This window comes from Pelophylax lessonae (assembly GCF_965119305.1).
Source record: "Pelophylax lessonae genome assembly, chromosome: 12".
Classification (NCBI taxonomy): domain Eukaryota; kingdom Metazoa; phylum Chordata; class Amphibia; order Anura; family Ranidae; genus Pelophylax; species Pelophylax lessonae.
Window position 1 is genome coordinate 155,583,057 of NC_138779.1, and position 21,077 is coordinate 155,604,133.

A 21,077-nucleotide genomic window follows, 5' to 3' on the forward strand; every position below is an offset into this window, starting at 1 on the left:
ATTCAGCTTAGTGTGCCTTGCTTTATTTATGTGTTAATGCACAAGTACTCTACAGTTATTATAGTTTACCCAAAGTGGATATTAACATAAATGTGACCTTCAAACTACTGTTCATTCTCTAGCATTGCCCGCACCGTACAGAAACATCAACGGTTGCTCAGTGTTGTGGAGAGCTTGGACAATGGCAAGCCTATTCGTGAGTCGCGTGACTGTGATGTTCCTCTTGTGGTTCGCCACTTTTATCACCACACAGGTTGGGCACAGCTCAGGGATACTGAAATGAATGGTTGGAAACCTTTGGGTAAGTAAAAAACAAAAAGAACCTATATAAAGTAAAAACTTTTTTGATAGATTTTGTTTAATTTTGAGTTATGAAGTTTTTTTATATGAACCTTTTTTTTTTTTTTTTTTACATGTTATCTATAGGTGTTGTTGCTGCTATTGTTCCCTGGAATTTTCCTCTGATGTTACTCACTTGGAAAATATGTCCTGCATTAGCTATGGGTGAGTTTGCTAAATGATGAATGGCAGTGTTTCAAACTACTGATTGCAGTAATATAGAACTGAGTAGTAGTGACTGTAAGAGCCGGTTCACACTGGGGCGACTTGTCAGGCGACCTGGTCGCCTGACAAGTCGCTGTGGGTCGCCTGCCATAGATTAGCACAGGACCCGTTCTAATAGGAGCGACACAAGTCTCTCCGACTTAGAAAAAGGGTCCTGTACTATTTTGGGGCGACCTGCATTGACTTCAATGATATGAAGTCCGTGCATGCCGCTCCGAGGTCGCGGTGCGATCTGCGCACCGCGACTTCACAGGTCGCCCCGGAAAGTCGGGTCGCGCCTATGTGAACCGGCTCTTAAGTTAACCTGATTTTTATTTTTTTTTACCTAAATGTTCCTACTTTTATGCTTTTCCATATACAGATGCCCCTGGTGCCTTTGGTGGAAAAAATAAAAAAAAAATACTGTGTACCTTATTAAAATCTTATATGTTCTTAAAAATATTTAACATCTTAGGGTATGCAACATGGTCACAGTGGTCTTGTTAGGTAAACCAATACATTCTGATAAGCTTGATCTGGGAACCAATGCCCTCTGGCCATCAAAGGTTTAAACAACAGTTTTTATGATCAGTTTCTGAACAGGCCAACTTGATGTGAAGTTTTGTGTTTGTAAAAAGTCCACAGATGGACTGTCCATGTACAACAGTCTGGCTACCAAACGACCACCTAATGAAAGATCATCCAACAAGCAACATTTACTGAGTGAATTATCAGTATGGATGTCACATCACTTTCTCAAACAAAATCTTTCAAAAACTGAGATTGTAACCATTGGTCCCTCCGCTCATGCCTTAGTGCTGGGCGTAATCCTAAATTCTGACCTTTCCTACGGCCCCCACATCCAATTGTTGGCTAAATCTTGCCACCTCAACCTTCGCAACATTTCCAGAATTTGCCCCTTCCTGACTTACGACACAAGAAAATGTATTCACTCTTTGGTTCTTTCAGGTGCTGGCTTAGGCCGGCCACACACAAAGCAACCACAGTTTGCAGGAAAGTCATCTGCTGAATTTCGCACATCAACACAGGCAGTGTTGATGTGGGAATCCATTCTACCGAACCATTGTCTGCTTCTTTAGGGGACATCCCTCCCCACTGGGAGAAGACCGTGAATATTGCTAGCAGCTACAGCAGCCGCTAGAAAGGTAAAACCCGGGATGCTGATTTTACCCAAGTTGATCAGTCAACTTGGTAAATTTAGCCTGCCCATACACTGTTCGAATCTCAGCCAATTCATCGGGAACCTGCTGAGATTTGAACCGTGCGTGGCCTGCCTTATTTTATAGGGAAACTATAGCAATTGTCCAGGAGAATCTTCATTGTAATCCAGCCAGTAACATTAACCTCCAGAAATGCTGAGTCTGAGAATGTCTGTCTGTCAGATTCCTGGAGGGTCATTATAGGCACATGATCTTTGCTCAGTCTGAGCTTAACCAACCAGATACAGGCAATCTGTAATGCTTGAAAGCGCCTTTTGAGTTGAAAATGATAAAATGTTTGTGTTGCTGTTTTTGAGCCAGCTTCAGCCAATCTCTTTTGTGTTTAATTTCAGGTAATACTGTAGTGTTAAAGCCTGCAACATATACACGTTTGACCGCTCTTCTCCTAGCAGAGATTTGTGCTGAGGCAGGACTTCCACCTGGAGTCTTCAATGTGGTCACTGGTAATGGTGCCTTTGGTGAAAAGCTGGCTATCCATCCTAATGTGGATAAAGTAGCCTTTACAGGCTCTACAGAGGTAAAAGCCACATTTCAGAATATTATGTAAATTTCAGTAACACATAGATAAAAATAGGACTTTTGTTGACTGTGAAGAGTGAAAGAGTCAACCAGTTTGCTGTAGGTAACAGGTAATTGTTTTCCAAGCTTAATATGTAGAAACTTCAAGTGTCTGGACAAAATATATATAAAAAAAAAAAACTCTTAGCAATATGTTTAGATTTTGGTTTGTCTTTAAAAAAACTGCAAGTACAGAAAAAATATCTGTTTATTTGTCAGTAATCCATTGTGCTCCTACCTTCCTGTTCAGTGTGATAAAACGCTGCCTCTGTACCAATCACTGTGTTCAGTCATAACTGAAGCCTAGTAAACTGTGTTTACTATGCTTCAGTTTATAAGAAAAAATAATCAGTGCAAACCAAAATCAAACAAAAAGATAATCTCGTGCACAAGGCTGCAAACAATCAGTGCCAAACACAAAAACACCTGTGAAACCTGAAAATAATAATATTGCTGCGCCAAGTGAACATCAATCAATTGAAGATAAATCGGTGTTTAAATATCAAGTGAAAAAAATATCATGTGAAAGTAATCAAGTGATATAAATCAATCAAATTGTCCCAATCAGGTGATATAAAAATCACTAAAAATAAATAAATTGTCTCCAATCACACATAAAAGATTGTGTCAGAAATCGTGACCAAAATCTTCATCCATAAACGTGATTAAAGGTGCTGCATGCTCCACTCCAAGTGCTCCAAGTGACTAGTGACAGACTAGCAGCTCACTTCGAAGAGAGACTCCTAAGAGTCAAAGCACACTTTGGAAAATTCCAATAGCCTGGTCTTCCAATCACCGCCTCCTGGTCCTTTCTCCAAATGTATGCAGCATCGGTGTGGAAATAAAAAAACAGAATCTAGTGCTCTCTGCTAGGATGGGCCATTTATTCAGCATAAGCAATGGTAATACACTTACATTTCCATGCACTTCAAGCAGTGCGGGCTGTCAGCACATCAAACTCTGCCTGTATTCTTCCGGGAATCGGTGTGATGACGTACAGGCTCCTTCCCCGTACGCGTTACGTGATACACTTCGTCAGCGGGGTGGAGCCAATCGTCTTCTGAGGATCTATATAGCGCCAATGCTGCCGTAATCCCGCCCCACTCATGGCGGAAGAGGACGTACGGTGCAGCGCCATAACTGGGCTTTGCCAGCAATCATTTCCTATGAAATGCCAACGCCCTGCTAACAACTACAGCGATCCCAAAACGGCCCACATAGACCGGCCGATCCGCAGATCGTAGACATTATTTTGAGAGGTAGGAGAAAATGTTAAAAATATTAAAAAAGGCTCCATTAATCATAATGTATCCAAACACTTCCGAATGGTTCATAACCGAGACCCTAAATCCCTCAGATTTTGGGGGATTGAACGGGTAGTAAAACACTGGAGAGGTGGCAATTACATTAGGCAATTGAGCAAACGGGAATCCTACTGGATATATGAGGCCAAGGTATTAGCCCCAAGGGGTTTGAACATTGAGTTCGACCTGAATTGTTTTATCAGTGATAAATAGCTTCTTTCCTCTGTCTTGTTATTAATTTTAGATTTACTGAATATTTTTAACTTAATCATTTTTTTTTTTTTTTTTTGAAAATCTTTTTTATTGAATTTGCAAGAAAAAACAACAACTACAAACAATGGTGCTCAGGCTCAGACCAGATACGAGCTAGCAGCAATACATACATAATGAAACACGGCACCCGCGCAGGGGTCCAAAGGGAAAGGCAAGTGTAGTACAAACCAAGTGAGAGGTATACACAGCAGCCCTGAGAGACACAGCAGATATTGTTAAACAACAGGAGATCCTCACCAAAACTCATCAGCAGGACCCATGCTCAATACAGGACAGCCTCAAACATCACAGAATCCCATAACACCCCAAGGCGAGGGGCGCCATCCGCCTACGACGGAAGGCGAGACCCGCCTCCCCCACCCGGGACAGCGGGGGGATCAGAGAGCCACCGAGTCCACACCCTATCAAACTTTTTCCGGCAACCCCTGTGCACATATGTGTCTTTATATAAGGGGAGGACTGAATTCACCAGGGACCTCCATTGTTGAACCGTGGGAGGGGAGCGCTGTCGCCAGTGGAGCACAATGGATTTCCTGGCATAAAACAATAATAAACCGAGCAACGTGCGGTCCGCCACCCGAGACACCAGATCATCCAGTAGACCGAGTAAGCATATTCTCGGGGAGGGATCTAGCGAGATGGAGGAGACCTCTGTGATCGTGTGTAGCACCCCGGACCAGAAGGTAGAGAGATGAGGACAGGTCCAGAATATATGAAGGAAGTCACCCGGGGCCTGGCCACAGCGCCAGCACTCCGGCGACTGGGAGACGTGCATTTTATGTAACCTATGCGGGGTGAGGTAGGCTCTGTGTGCAATTTTGAATTGAATAAGTCTATCCCTGAGTGAGACCAACATCTTGAATGGAACCTCCCACATGTAAACTAGGAGACGGGGGGGGAGGGCTCAGAAGTAGAGTCAGTCAGGAGGAAGCAGAGGACTGAAGGCAGCTGTAGTGTCAGCAGCGACAGTAGGTCCACAAGGTCAATTGGCGGGTCTGTGCGGGAGAACCTCAGACCAAACAGGAATAAACATAACCGCCAATTGCGCTTAACTTCCTTAAAACTAAGAGGGGTATATGCTAATGCCAGGAGCCTAGCTAATAAAATGGATGAGTTGGAAATGTTAGTACATGAGGAGGACATAGACCTTGTGGGAATAACAGAGACTTGGTTCGACCCCTCACATGACTGGCTGGCCAATATCCAAGGGTATTCGGTGTACCGGAAGGACAGGGTAGGAAAAAGAGGGGGAGGGGTATGTCTCTATGTCAAGAACAATATAAAGGTGACAGAAAGGAGTGACATTACGGATGGGATGAGCATGGATTTAGAATCTGTGTGGGTTGAACTCCATAGGGAAGGAGAAAAGGGGAAAGTAATTGTGGGGGTTTGCTATAGGCCACCTAACCAAGGGGAGGAGGTAGAGCTGGAATTTTTAGCACTAATGGGTAAAGTGGCAAAATTGGGATCAGTCATCGTATTGGGGGACTTCAATTACCCCCACATTGACTGGGAAGAGGGGACTGCACACTCACAGAAGGCCCGCCTATTCACGGAAACCTTACTGGATAATTACATGTCACAGTTGGTGGATTCCCCCACCAGAGAAAACGCAGTCCTGGATCTATTGCTCACTAATGACCCAGACATAATCTCGGAGGTAGGAGTCCAGGACAACCTGGGCTCTAGCGATCACAGGATGATCACATTTAGTGTAAATAACAACATAACAAGACAAGTGGGGAACATAAGAACCCTAAACTTCAGAAGGGCAAACTTTCCAAAATTGTACTCAATGATGGAAAAGGTAAACTGGGACCAAACCCTGGGATCCCTGACCACAGAGGAAAAATGGGAATGCTTTAGGAACATATTAGGCAAAGGCATCTTGCAGTGCATTCCTATGGGAAATAAATTTAGAAGAGACAAAGCCAAACCTGGCTGGCTAAACTGTAGCGTCATAAAACTTATTAGGGGGAAAAAATTGGCCTTCAAGAAGTATAAATCAGAGGGCACAGTATCGGCTTTCGAGCAATACAAGGAGGCAAATAAGAAAAGTAAACAAGAAATCAAGATGGCTAAAATCAACTTTGAGAGACAAATAGCGGAGGATAGTAAAAAAAACCCAAAGAAATTCTTTAAATATATCAACAGCAAAAAAACTAAGGCAGAGCATATTGCACACATAATTAACAATGATGGGAGGATGGTTACAGAGGACACTGAAAAAGCAACCGTGCTAAATGCTTTTTTCTCGTCAGTCTTTACACAGGAAAAGGAGGGGTACACTGACCATGACTGTATGGTTAGTAGTAATAAACAGGACTTGCCACCATGGCTAACAGAGGGGGAAATCAGGGAAAGGCTGGATAAACTTAACACAAACAAATCGCCAGGACCGGATGGCATACATCCGAGAGTACTCAAGGAACTCAGTAAAGTTATATCGAGACCACTGTTCCTGATCTTTGCTGACAGTATTAGGACAGGAGATGTACCAGGGGATTGGAAGAAAGCTAACGTGATTCCAATATTCAAAAAGGGCCAGAGGCATATCCCGGGAAATTATAGGCCTGTCAGTTTGACATCAGTAGTATGTAAACTTCTGGAGGGGATGATAAGGGACTATATTGTAGAGTTTGCTAAGGACAACAACATCATCAGCAGTAATCAGCACGGGTTTACAAATGGGCGTTCTTGTCAAACCAATCTCCTTACATTCTACGAGGAGGTGAGCTGTGAGCTAGATAGGGGGAGACCAGTGGATGTGGTGTACTTGGATTTCGCTAAGGCGTTTGATACAGTTCCCCACAAGCGCTTAATTTATAAAATAAGGTCTGCAGGTATCGATAGCAGGGTTTGCTCTTGGATACGGAACTGGCTAAAAAGGCGGGTCCAAAGGGTAGTAATAAACAGCGCATACTCAGACTGGTCTGAGGTGGTAAGCGGGGTCCCCCAAGGCTCAGTCCTGGGACCAACCTTGTTCAATTTATTCATAAACAACATTGAGGTCGGGATCAGTAGTTCGATATCAGTTTTTGCAGATGACACAAAATTGGGCAGGGCAATAACTTCACAACATGAAGCAGATATCCTGCAGAATGACCTGGACAAAATAACAGAGTGGGCAACGACATGGCAAATGAGGTTTAACGTGGAGAAGTGTAAGGTTTTGCACTTGGGGACTAAAAACATAAAATCACAATACACGTTAGGAGGGGAGCCCTTGGGGGAATCAAAAATGGAGAAGGATCTGGGAGTATTGGTTGATGATAGATTAGGAAACAGCATGCAATGTCAAGCGGCAGCTTCCAAAGCCAACAGAATATTAGCATGCATAAAGAAAGGGATGCATTCCAGAGATAAGACTATAATCCTTCCACTTTATAAAACTCTGGTCCGACCGCATCTGGAGTATTCCGTCCAGTTCTGGTCGCCAGTCCTCAGGAGGGATGTGTTGGAGCTGGAGAGAGTCCAGAGAAGGGCAACTAAACTAATTAGGGGATTGGAGGACCTTGACTATGAAGAGCGTCTACAATCGCTCGATTTATTCTCCCTGGAGAAGAGACGTCTGAGGGGGGACATGATAGCAATTTATAAATATCTTAATGGGGATCCCAGCTTAGAAAAAAAGCTGTTCATTCGAAGGGATTGCATGAGGACTCGAGGGCATACAATGCGATTAGAGGAGAAGCGTTTTAACCTCAGGCAACGCGGGGGGTTCTTTACTGTTAGGGCAACAAGATTGTGGAATTCTCTACCACAAGAGGTGGTTTCTGCGGGTAGTATGGTGGCTTTCAAAAGACTCTTAGACTTACATCTCAAGGATCAGAACATTCAGGGGTATGGGAGATGATTACAGCCACACATGCCTACACAGGTTGAACTGGATGGACTATTGTCTTTATTCAACCTCACCTACTATGTAACTATGTAACTATGTAACTATGTTCATCCAGTCCTCCTGGTCCAGGTCCGGAACGTCCCTGGTCCACCGAGCACGGAGACCAGAGAGCTCCGGAGAATGCACCCGGAGGAGATGCGCGTAAAGGGTCGACAGCGCTCGTTCAGAGCAGTCGTGCCGCAAAACCCGCTCAAGATCTGACTGCACCACCTGGGAACCACCGGGTGGAAACTGGGATTTGAAGGCATGGGAGAGCTGTAGGTAGCGGAAAACCATGGAGGGTGGTACATGGAAGGAATCCACGAAAAATTGAAGGGGGGGAAAGGAGAGGTCAGGGGAGATGTCTGAAAGTTTCCTAACATGGTACTTCGTCCACACCGCTGGGTCCGGGAGGGAGCAGAGATGCGGCAAGTTGGGATTATACCACAGAGGTGCGTTGGGGGAGACAGCAGAGCCCGGGTAGCCCTCTAGCTGCAAACCAGATTTCCATGCCCGCAGGACCGTAACCATGGAGGTCGTGAGACCATGCGGGGCCCTAGGACCCCGAAACACAGATGAGTGAGCGCCTCCACGGACCCGAGCACCGCTGCCTCCACCGCAACCGCCGAGTTATGCAGGTCGGGGTTCAGCCACCAGGCCGCAGACACCAGCTGGGAGGCTAGAAAATATTTGTGGCAATCAGGGAAAGCTAGGCCCCCCTGTGAGGGGGGGCGCAACTTAATCATTTTTAACTTAATAATTTAATATTTGTATTTATTATTTTAATATTCAATATTTATGTGGATACATCTTGGGAATATTTTAGGAATTTCTTGAATTTTTTATGAATTTTTATGAATTTTTATGAATTTTTTAGGAATTCTAGGATTTCAAGTCGTTTAAAATTAAGGAATATAAAAAGGAATTTATAGTGGATTATTTTAATAATTTGTCTACTAATTCATTTATCTGGTATTGAAATATGCTAAAAAGATTAGGTATAAATATGATTATACACTAATTATATTGGGATTATGGATTTTAATACTAACTTTATCACTCTCGACCCTGAGGGTATATATCTTTCTAATAGATTTTATCATTAATAAAGTTTTATGCAAATAGGGTTTAAACCTCCTAGGATTATTGATTATTAATATGGGTTAAAGTATAAGTTTATGATTGTGTGTATTGTATATTTATTTGAATATTTGTTTGTTAGTTGTTTATATAATGGTAAAATGTATTCGGACACTGCCTAAATGAGTATTGTTACGCCTCCGGGAATATGATGACAGCAGGCTCCTAGTGAAAGCAATTTCATAATATAATGTTTACGATCTGCGGATCGGCCGGTCTATGTGGGCCGTTTTGGGATCGCTGTAGTTGTTAGCAGGGCGTCGGCATTTCATAGGAAATGATTGCTGGCAAAGCCCAGTTATGGCGCTGCACCGTACGTCCTCTTCCGCCATGAGTGGGGCGGGATTACGGCAGCATTGGCACTATATAGATCCTCAGAAGACGATTGGCTCCACCCCGCTGACAAAGTGTATCACGTAACGCATACGGGGAAGGAGCCTGTACGTCATCACGCCGATTCCCGGAAGAATACAGGCAGAGTTTGATGTGCTGACAGCCCGCACTGCTTGAAGTGCATGGAAATGTAAGTGTATTACCATTGCTTATGCTGAATAAATAGCCCATCCTAGCAGAGAGCACTAGATTCTGTTTTTTTATTTCCACACCGATGCTGCATACATTTGGAGAAAGGACCAGGAGGCGGTGATTGGAAGACCAGGCTATTGGAATTTTCCAAAGTGTGCTTTGACTCTTAGGAGTCTCTCTTCGAGGTGAGCTGCTAGTCTGTCACTAGTCACTTGGAGCACTTGGAGTGGAGCATGCAGCACCTTTAATCACGTTTATGGATGAAGATTTTAGTCACGATTTCTGACACAATCTTTTATGTGTGATTGGAGACAATTTATTTATTTTTAGTGATTTTTAGATCACCTGATTGGGAAAATTTGATTGATTTATATCACTTGATTACTTTCACATGATATTTTTTTCACTTGATATTTAAACACCGATTTATCTTCAATTGATTGATGTTCACTTGGCGCAGCAATATTATTTTCATGCTTCAGTTTATGACTGAACAGGAAGAAGACGAGTTCTTCCTGTCTGTTCAATATGTGCAGCTGAGACTGTCTCCCTCAATCTTCTTTCTCCATCTGAAGAATGAGACATCAGGAGTCTGTTTAAACCCCTGATGTTAAATCAAAGCCCCCTAACAGGGCTGCTAAATTTTTTTTATTTTTTTTTAAACATACGAATTAAAAAATTTAAAATAAAACATTGACGCCGTTTACTGCCCTGCTGACTGACACTGCCAACTGCCCTTTAGATACTATCCACTGCTTCACTGAGTGGCACTGTCCACTTTTAAGGTAGGTCAGGTTTACCTTTTTACAGTGACATTTGAATTTTATTTTTCTAGGTTTTCCCTAATATTTTAGTTTCTATTGTGAAGGCGCCTGGTTGTTTATATGGGTCCATAGTATACCTGCTGCCCCTTTTAATTGTATAAAATACAATAATACGGTTATAAGGTAAAAAGGCGCTGTTATAATTTATATTTATTAATATGTGCAATATAATGTTAATGATTTTGCAATAAAGTGCTAACTCTCTGTGCAAAATATGCTATATTCAAACATAATGTGCTATCTTTATGTGCAAAAATAGGTTTGTATTGATATTAGTACTTTTTAAAACAGTGTGCTAACAATCTCTAAAAAGTGCTAGAAATAGTGCTGAAATAAATTCTTGTTCAATATCTAATTCATTCAATATAAAAATATAATTATGTAATCCATAACATGAATATAATATTCCAATAATAAAGTGAACAGTGCATAAAAGGTGAACTGTGATCCAATACAATTCATGCAGTATAATAAGAACTCCTTCATCACTGCATGACCACCCTGAGTGGTCAGTGTTGTCGCATTCTGACGGTGCAGAGGACCTGTCATCAGCCGCCACGCGAGAATGCTCTTTGGTGGAAGCTCTGATAGTTTCAGTGCGGTAAACTTTAAAATTGGCTGATGAACCCACAGCGCTGGGTACGCAGGTGTCTTCTGGCTCCTGCAGATACCATAAATTGGGCGAGGTGTTCCCTTGCCCAGAAATTGTTTCATACTATTGTGGATGAACAATGGCGGTGCATTAAGCACATGTTAGTGGTGCCTAAGCCTTTTGCACGCCGTTACCCCTTTGCGGACACGGTGTCCACAAAAAAAAAAAACAATATTTTTCACATTCTGCTATGACATTCCCAAAAAAAATTAAAAATCAAAAATTTTTTTAATTTCAATAATTTTTATTGGGTTTGTCAAGAAGAAGAAAAAAAAAATACAGGTAACAAAGTATGTAAACAGAATGCAACAGCAAATAAAATGCAAACTTTTGGTTTAAGCAACTAGTCTGTATTCACAATAATATTCTTGTAGGTGTTCTTACCACCCAGTGTCCAGTCTGGGGAAGTTCAGGAAGTTGACAGATGTACCATAGTCTCTTAAACAGTACTGCCATCTTGTGTTAATTAATAGGTATTACAGGTAGTTTTTAAGATAGATAATTAGCAGATTTAGTATGTTTATTGTACCATTGGGACCATGCTTGCCACTGTTTTTTTTTCTTTCTGAGAATGTTCGTGACTGGTTGTCATTATAAGAAAAAAGTAAATGGTATTGGTGTTCCAATGCAACAGGCCCTGAGTGAGCCCCACAGGAAACCGTGCATTTAAAGGAAACACCCAACCTGGGACTTTATAGGTCGGAATTGATTGGCATAAATAGATAAATAATAGAAAACCATTAAAATACTATAATTTTATTGATACATGTATACAAATTGTTAAAAGAGAAAAAACATAGATGCAAATGCATATAAAAACAGACAGTGTAGAAAATGTGTGATACATAAAATTATGAACCATATCCTAGAGTAATGGGGTCACCCAGGTCCAACATGTTTCGCCAACTCTGCGGCTTCTTTGGGGACCATGAGTGCTGGTGACCTCTATGCAGGTTCTAGGTATAAATAGCATATTGTCAATACAAAAATAGATATATTCTGCTTTTAAACATCACATAGAAGAGATATATTGGTAAGGCATGACACCATATATGTTCATCACCTGAGTGTAGATATAGACTCAGACACTCACCACTATTATAGAATCTAAGGCACAATCAAAAGTCAGCAATTGATGGCATGATCTGCGAGTCCAGCCGGGGAGTGCTCCCACTCCCGGACAACAGTCCAGACACAGAAGTCCTCAAACAATGGTGAAAACTGGATCGGGTAATACCAGACAACGGTTTCAATATGACGGCCAGCAATAGAGGAGATATATCTGCTTTCTGCCTTTAAAAAAGAAAGGAGGCAAAGGATAATATATGTGTGGTCAAAATGGGCGAACAAGGTCAGCCGTATCCAAGTTGCCAGACAGATATAATAATTATCATTCAACCAGTATGGCAGACATTAGTCAGATAGTGTGTCCAAAGAAGGGATGCATTGCACCGGAATAGTGCATCGAAAGAACCAGGGAATATCCATAGGGTCACCATCCACAGTTCCACTCCTGCATTCCCAACAATAGATACTCGGGTAGGGCTAATCAAGCAAGAAGCAAGGTAAGATAAAACAGAGTTAAACCTTCACAGCTGGATCACCCGGACAAGGGGGAAGAAGTATAAGGGTAGGTAAACCTGATGAGAAAAGATATCCCCCTTGAAGTAAGAAAGAAAAGCACAAGAAATACTAATATCCGCAATGTCTGCCAGACTGAGTTACGTTCAAAAGATAGCGCTTACCAAAGATAGCAGTGTGTCCAGAGATGTGTGTTCTCAGCTCAGCGGGTAACGCCGATCAGTAGTCGTGACCTACCTGAGCTGCGCCGTTGCTGGTTGTTAAGTACCCGGTCCCACCGGAAGTGATGCGGTCGTAACTGACCTCTGTAGATCACTTCCGGTGCGGGCGCCGTTTTGCGATCCTGTCCAGCGTGACCCGCCAAAACTAGAGAGGCGGGGTGCCGAGACTGGATCATCACATCCGTCCACAGAGAGGGGCGGACTCTGGGAAAACTGGGGAAAAGGCGAAAGATCTAAACACAGCCTGAAAGTCCCCTCCCCCGGCTTGGCGCCCGAGTGTCCACCATTAAAAAGAGAGGATCTTAAGTATGCCCAACTGGACTATCGCAGAAAACATTGCCATTATATACAGAACAATAAGATTAATCCAATTTAAATACAGTTAATCACATATAATTAAATAAAAGTGAGTATGGAGGTAAGTGGCGCTGCCACAAGTTAGATAAAGAAAAATGGGTAAGGGATACACATATGTTTGAAATCTGGGGCCAATGAATAAGTTGGGTGCAGAAAATGCAAACTAAAGTGCTCTTAGTGGTCTAAAACCAATATTAATGTGCATACGATAAAAATATAAATGCAATAATTTAGTGATCATAAAATTAATAGATATGTGGGTATAATCAATAAAATGTTGATAAATATATGTGGGTATGTGATATCAAATACCATTAAAAAGAGAGGATCTTAAGTATGCCCAACTGGACTATCGCAGAAAACATTGCCATTATATACAGAACAATAAGATAAATCCAATTTAAATACAGTTAATCACATATAATTGTTTGAAATAAAACAATGTGCAAAAATGGAAAAGGGCATAGGTCAACCCACCAAGGTCAGCAGAACTGTGCCCTTCAAGGGGGGATTTAAGTGTGCCTCTAGAAACTATCTATATATGCATATATCTATAGGTATCACACACAAAAGGATATAAAAAATTATACAAATTTTATTTAGACATACACTGTAGAACAAATATACATCAATACATCTACAAAAATCAACAAGGTAGACAGATTTGTACAAAGTTATCAAATATCAGAGATTGCTGGAGCTACGCGTTTCGCAACAGGCGCTTCCTCAGGGTCCAGCGTTTGATGTATATCTTTTTAGAAAATGTATCAATTTTGAGTATCTAAGGGTACATAATGCATTTATTAAATATATAGACAATGTGCTTTCAACAATAAAAACATCTTTTATCTAATCAATTGAACATGATATTTTTGCTCTACTTATTCATCTTTTTTTTTTTTTTTTTTTAATGTTAAAATCATGGTTGAAGAGTTGTTATATCATATATTATGAATTACATCTCTTATTGGAGAGAGATTCTTTATATAATACATAGATAACAGATTATGATTCGTTTCATTAGTTACATTCCTTATATGTTATCCTGTATCAAATACATTGCAAGATCAGGAAAAGAGGCAAGAAAGTCTCTTAGAAATTGTACATAAAACTTCAAAAAAGAAAAAAAAGGAGGGGGAGAGGGAAAAAAAAAAAAAAACCCAAACAAAAGTGGTGTAGAAAATGAATCATCAGGTAGTTCAAAGGGGGGGGGCAGTGAGAAGGTAGACCAGTCCATTGGGCTGACAAACAGACCAGGGAGTGGTCAACCGACATCAGGGACATGGCAGGGAGCCAGACAGATAGAACATGAAAGGGTCTTTGTCAAGAATATTCAGACCAAAGGAATAAATAGAGGTATATTCTTACCCTAGTTTGATGAGATAAGTAGATGGTATAGATGCTACTTGTTACATTTAAAATCGGATAAAAACGGGGAGTGAATCATAGATCCTTTAGATTAGAAGATAAAGGAAAAAATATCTTTAAATGTTTGTTCAAGTATATTGGGGTATGTCAAATAAGGGCATAGAGAGAAGCCATAAAGTATGTACTTACCGGAAAAGGCTTTTCTAATGAGTTCATTTAAAGTGATATGTGCAATATAGAGTGGCCAGATTTGTAAGGGTAATATCAATTAATGTAAGATCTACATATTATCCATAGAATGCAGATAATAATTCATGATATGTGCAATAGCATGTGTCAATAGGGCCACATGTAATGCATAAATTCAAGGGTTGAATATAACAAGGTGCTCAAAGTCCAGTGGATATTTATTCCGGATATTAGATCTATGGGAATAAACATTAAAAGGTGCGTAATTATTAATGGGGTATTGCAAAAGAAAGCAGTGTGTGAAAGATCAGTTAGGGATAAGTTGCTTACCGGTTACTCCGACCATGTGTATCTACAAAGGTTCGGCAGTCTAGATATAGCCCTTGTTCCAATAAACTTACCTTAAATACTATTTTCAAATGAGTCACATCCTGCCCCTCCCCTATGTCTCCCGCCCCCCACATCCGCCCGCCAAAGGCGTCCACGTGTGGACGCCACGGGAGGATGTTCCCGCAAACCGGAAGTAGTCATCACTTCCGGTCCGCGGACCGGAAGTGACGCTATATCAACAGAGACTGTGCTTGGCCGATGAAGCTGAGCTTATGAGAGGGATCCGTAGCGACATCTAGTGGGAAACCAAGATTAGTACATATAAGCATTACACAGATAGGGGATATGAATGAAGAAGGTCTATCTATAATAATGCTTATTTTGGTGGAACTCTCAAGAATAACAAATTCATATATTAGCAACATATCAGATTGTAGTCAAGGATTTTTAACACTAATATCACTCGGGTGCCAATTATTTTTTCCAACAAAAAGGACTAAATTAATGAGATAGCCTCGCCATATAATATAATTTGATTTTTGGCCATGCAGAGCTAGGTATGCGAGACAATGAACCATATGATGATCAGATCCACATCAAATGAAAAAATAATAAAATCAAAATAAAAATTAAAAAAAAAAAGGGGAAAAATTTTTCCCCTTTTTTTTTTTTTTTATTTTTATTTTTATTTTATTATTTTTTCATTTGATGTGGATCTGATCATCATGTGGTTCATTGTCGCGCATACCTAGCTCTGCATGGCCAAAAATCAAATTCTATTATTAGGGGTCCCCAACTTCTTCCGCACTTCTCGCCATGCCACCACCGTGTCTCTGATCAAGATGTTATTGCGAAGGGGCTGCGGGATATCCCCCTTCCTACAGTGCAACAGCGCTATCAGATCACAAGGGGCCGCCATCTGCGACTAGCGACCAGTTGGTATACCGCGATTCCTGACTGAGCCAGTCTAGACATCCCCTCAAGAGGCATACTATGTTGTACATTCTGGTGTTAGGAAGATCCACTCCCCCCTCCCTTTTTGGCAGATATAGTTTTGGTGAGCGAAATGCGAGGTCTCTTCTCCTTCCATATGAAGGCGGAGAGCGCTTTATGTAGTCTAGTGATATCAGTGTGTTTTAAAAGCAAGGGTATGGTTTGCAGCGAATACAATAATTTTGGGAATGTAGTCATTTTGTAAAGGTGGCATCTGCAGAAGAAGGACAACGGCAATTGGGCCCACAATTTCATTTCAGCTATCATTTTATCAAGGACCGGCGTGAAATTAAGATGGTAAATAGAGGAGGGGAATTGGCCTATTTTGACCCCGAGATATGTTATATGAGATGTTGCCACGCGAAGAATCGATGAGGTCGACCACAACGGGGTGCGTGTCGTGTTAAGGGGTAGGATTTCGCTTTTGTTAAAGTTGATGCGCAGACCCGAGCACAGACGGTTGTCCGCAAATATGGATTGTATCGTGTGAATATCTTGGCTTGGGGCTGAAGTGAATATAAGGACGTCGTCCGTAAACATGGCAGAAGCTCTTCGGTGCCCACCACAATACCATGCAGATCTGGATGCGTCAGGAGGGCCCTGGACAGCGGTTCCAGCGCCAAGTTAAACAAAAGTGGGGAAAGTGGGCACCCCTGCCTCGTCCCCTTGAAAAGGCGAAAAGACGGAGACATGTGCCCTGCTATCACTACTTGCGCTGCCGGGGAAGTGTACATCATGCGGATAAGGTGAAGAAATTTGCCGGAGAAGCCTAATTGGAGAAGTACGCGATCCAACCATTGGATATTCACGTTATCAAACGCCTTTTCGGCATCGAGTGTTATGATCGCTGCATCTGTGCTCGAGTCTGAATTGGCCCTTTCCAAAGCGAGTAGTACCTTTCTGATGTTTGAGGTCGCCGATCTGCCCTTCGTGAACCCCGCCTGTGAAGGGTGAACGAGAGTGGGCATTATGGATGCCAATCTGTCCGCCATCAATTTGGATAGTAATTTGGAGTCTACGTTGAGTAGTGATATTGGCCTGTAAGAGCCTGGATCTAGCGGATCCTTACCTTTTTTGTATATCAATTTAATATGCGCTTGACTGCCCGTAGGGAGATATGGATGGCCATCTAATATGTGGTTAAAGACGGACAATAGTGTCTGTGCCACTGAGTCCATTGCTAGTTTATAAAAGTCTGGCGTGTACCCGTCGGGACCAGGTGATTTCCCCGGGGTCAGTGATTTAATGGTTTTGGTCAATTCTTCCAAAGTCAGTGGAGCATTAAGTTGCGGAAGTTAATCCAGTGTAAGGGTTGGGAGGCAGACCTTGGAGAGCCAGTCTGCGGCCATTTCCTCATCCATGGGTTCGTGACTGTATAAGTTTTGGTAGAATTGAGCAAATACCCTATTTATGTCTTTTGGGTCATTCACTAGTTGGCCGTCAGTGTCCCTGAGGGCATGGATCTTTTCTTTAGAGGTGGGGTGTATAATATACTTGATCTTGGACGGGGTTCTCTGGCCTTTTATTTTTGTTGCTAAAAGTTTCCCAGCTTTATTACTGGTAGTATAGTGCCTAGCTTGTAATTTTTTAAGGTTTCTTTCGTAGATATTGAGCAAATGAGCTCTAAGTTCCTGTCTAAGATAAGCTAGTTTTTGCTTTAATCCCAGCGATGGTTTAGATTGGTTTAGGGTTTCTACAGTTTTGATCTCCTCTGTCAGTTTGTCAATTTGCTGCGTCCTTTTCCTGTTTGCCCTGTGAGTCAATTGTATCAACAATCCTCTGCTGAACGCCTTATGGGCATTCCAGAGAGTCGCGGACTACGATACCGACCCCTCATTTGTTAAAAAGAATTCGGCTAGAGAAGTTTTTAAGGGATCGGCGGTGTCGCTATGTTTAAGGATGTCGGCTCTAGCTCACCATGGTTTTTGCGTTGGAGTCTGGTTTGATAATGCTAGGGTAACACTGATAGGAGCATGGTCCGACCAGATTATGGGGGCTATCTCAGAGTCCGCGGCTCTCTGCAGCAGCCACTTATCTGTCAATATTGCATCAATACATGAATAAGTATTGTGGGCCAGTGAGTGGTAGGTATATTCCCTCGCAGAGGAATGGTGCCAGAGAAGCCAGCCTTGCAGGGATGGTTGATGTCTGGATCCTGGGTTGGAAGTGTCCACAAGACGATCGGATGGAACGTTGAGGTCTCCACAGAATATTGGGGAGCCTTTTTGAATGGAGCAAATTTTTTTCAGAACTCGGTTGAGGAATCTGATCTGGTGTGTATTCGGGACGTAGAGCGATACAAGGGTCACAGTCAGGCTTGCGATGGAACACACTAGTATTAGGAATCTGCCATTTGGGTCCACTATGGTATTTTGAAGGTGGAAGTCAAGACATTTGTGTATCGATATCAGTACTCCCTTTCTTTTCCGTTGTCCTGAAGCGGTGCAAATGGTAGGAAAGTCTTTGTGGGTGCAGGCAGGGGCAGCGTCCTTACGGAAGTGCGTCTCTTGAGGACAGATAATTTGACAGGATTGTTGAGCGGCCAGTCTCCATAGTGACGCCCGTTTTACCGGGTGATTTAGGCCGTTAGCGTTTATTGATAATATTTTGACAGTCATGGGTAAAGTTGGGATAGTGTGCAGTGCATGTACTCACTGGTCCCGAGATCACATGGATGTAGAGGTGCACGTTGTAGGCAGCTACTGTGGGGTGTAGCTTGAGGTCGGATTTCGGTAAACATGTTCAGGTTGGGTGCGAGAAGGCAGGGCATACCATAGTGGCAATGGTGCTGTATATTTGCTCCTTGGATGGTGCAGCAAGAATGAACCTGGAAGAAAATAAAGAACACAGACAAAACGGACAGACAAACATAAAAGCGAGAAGTCGGAGGTATAAGGCAGAACTGGTTGCCTTCTCCTATGAGGGTAAGAAAGTTCTACTGCCATGCGGGTAGACTGTTGTTCCAGCAAGCTCATGCTGCATTAGGGAGGTCGGAGGTATAAGGCAGAACTGGTTGCCTCCTCCTAAAAGGGTAAGAAATTTCTACTGCCATGCGGGTAGACCAGTGTTTCAGCAAGCTCATGCTGCATTAGGGACAGAATCCTTATTATATATTGAATGTGTTGGTAGGTGTCAGGTATCTCTTCTGCCGTGGGTTGTAGCAGTGTGCCATTGTTGGGGCAATTTTTCTGGGGCTCTCTTCGCCCCCGCTGGGGGAGTAGATTCAGGGATGATTCCCCAGGAGTGAAGTAGGCCCAGGCCTTTTTCCAGAGATGTAATTGTGCGAAATGTTTGTTCCTTTCCACTGTAATCTTAGATGGGTGTTTCCATTTATAGGGAAGGTTGTAGTTCCTTAGTGCTTTCGTTATGGTAGAAAGTTGTCTCCTTAGGTCTAGGGTGTGTTTGGACAGGTCAGCGTATATCTGGATGTTGGAATATGGGTCAGGGAGCTGTCCTATGGTTCTGGCTTTGGGAAGGATTGCATCTTTAGACTGGTAGAAGTGCACCCGCAGAAGTACATCTCGCAGTGTCTCTTGGGGGAGAAACTACGGCTTAGGGAACCTGTGTATGCGATCAATTGTAAGATCAAGGGGGGGTCGTTTGAGGTAGGATGACTGAGAATAGGTCAGTGGCGAATCAATTTACATCAGCCTGTTGTACTGATTCAGGGATGCCACGCAGCTTGAGGTTGTTCCTCCTGGAGTGATCCTCAAGGTATGCGATTTTAGTTTTTAACCAGCGTCTTCCTCTAAGTTTTCTTCATGTGCCTCCACCAGGTCATTGACTGTAGTAGTCATATCGGACATTGATGATTCAATATTGTGGACCCTGTCTCCTAAGGAGTGCACTTCTGCAGTGAATTTTCTAGTGAGAGTCACAATGTCAGCTTGCAGAGACGTGTGGAGAGAGAGCAGAATCTCTTTATGTGTGGTGTCCAGCACAGGCTGGTTTGTAGTGGGGAAGGTTGCTATGGGAGATTGTTATAGAATCTCATGGTGCAGGGGATGAGAGGTGCGGCCTGTGTCTGGGGCCTGGTCACTAGCTTCCAGCCTCATTCATGATTTTACTGGGCTGCAGCAGGAAGGGCTAGTGGGGGTCAATTTGAGGGGAGAAAGGGTACCTGCAAGGAGATTTTCCCCGTCAGAAGGCTCCTCTGGAAGGTCAGTGTAGTGTTCCCTTCCCCGCTCTGAGGCAGCAAGGCCAGGGCTGCCGACGCCATCTTGTCGACTGCCTCGAGGTGGTGGGGGAAAGAAAGCAGTTAATTTACGAGGTCCCTTCTCCACCTTGCGTTTCCTGGACATCGCTGGACAGGCAGGAGATGATATTCTGGCAGATGGTGGGTGGATTCAGTCTTTGTAGCTGCGGATGGTGCTGGATATAGCTGCTGGGTGCCGGAGCTCTGGATTAGGCATCCATCATGGTCCAGCGCTGGCCACGCCCCTAAAAAAACAAAAACATTTTAACATTTTAGGCCAATTTTGTTTTCTGCTACATATTTTTGGTAAAAAAAAATCGCAATAAGTGTATTTTGATTGGTTTGCGCAAAAGTTATCGCGTCTACTAACTGCGGGAAAGATTTATGTCATTTTTATTGTTTTTGTTTTTTTTTTTTTTACTAGTAATGGGGGCGATCTGCCATTTTTTGCTGGACTGTGACATTGCGGCAGACAGATCAGACCCCTAACTGATATTTTTGACACTTTTGGGGGGATCAGTGACATTACTACAGTAATCAGTGCTAAAAATATGAACTGTTACTGTAATAATGTTTTTGGCAGGGAAGGGGTTTACTCTGTGGGTGATCAAGGGGTTAAATGTGACCCTAGGGGAGTGACTCCAACTGTGGGGGGGGGGGATGCGTGGCTTCTGAGATGACTATATAGAAGGATCACATGGGCTCTGTGATCATCCCAGGGAGAAGGATGGTTGGCTGCGAGTCCTGGTTACCGCACTCCCGCCATTTTCCTGTAGCCTTGCCTGCTTCGATGATGGCGGCCATCTTGGTACATTTCCGGCCATTTTGCGGTGGATATTTTGCTGTGAAGGCCATGGGGCGTGCCTGGAGGAGTTTTCTGGTGGGAGGAGCCCCCTCCCT

The 21,077-nt window shown here is 42.8% G+C and overlaps 1 protein-coding gene across 1 annotated transcript in view; it reads left to right on the forward strand.

The window, feature by feature from the left end:
• Positions 1–21,077, forward strand: part of ALDH16A1 (aldehyde dehydrogenase 16 family member A1) — a 316,675-nt gene that overhangs the window by 53,647 nt on the left and 241,951 nt on the right. The window contains exons 4-6 of the mRNA XM_082274075.1: positions 123–301; positions 427–504; positions 2,117–2,301. Of these exons, the coding sequence (XP_082130201.1) occupies positions 123–301; positions 427–504; positions 2,117–2,301 (442 nt within the window). The remainder of the gene's footprint in view (positions 1–122; positions 302–426; positions 505–2,116; positions 2,302–21,077) is intronic.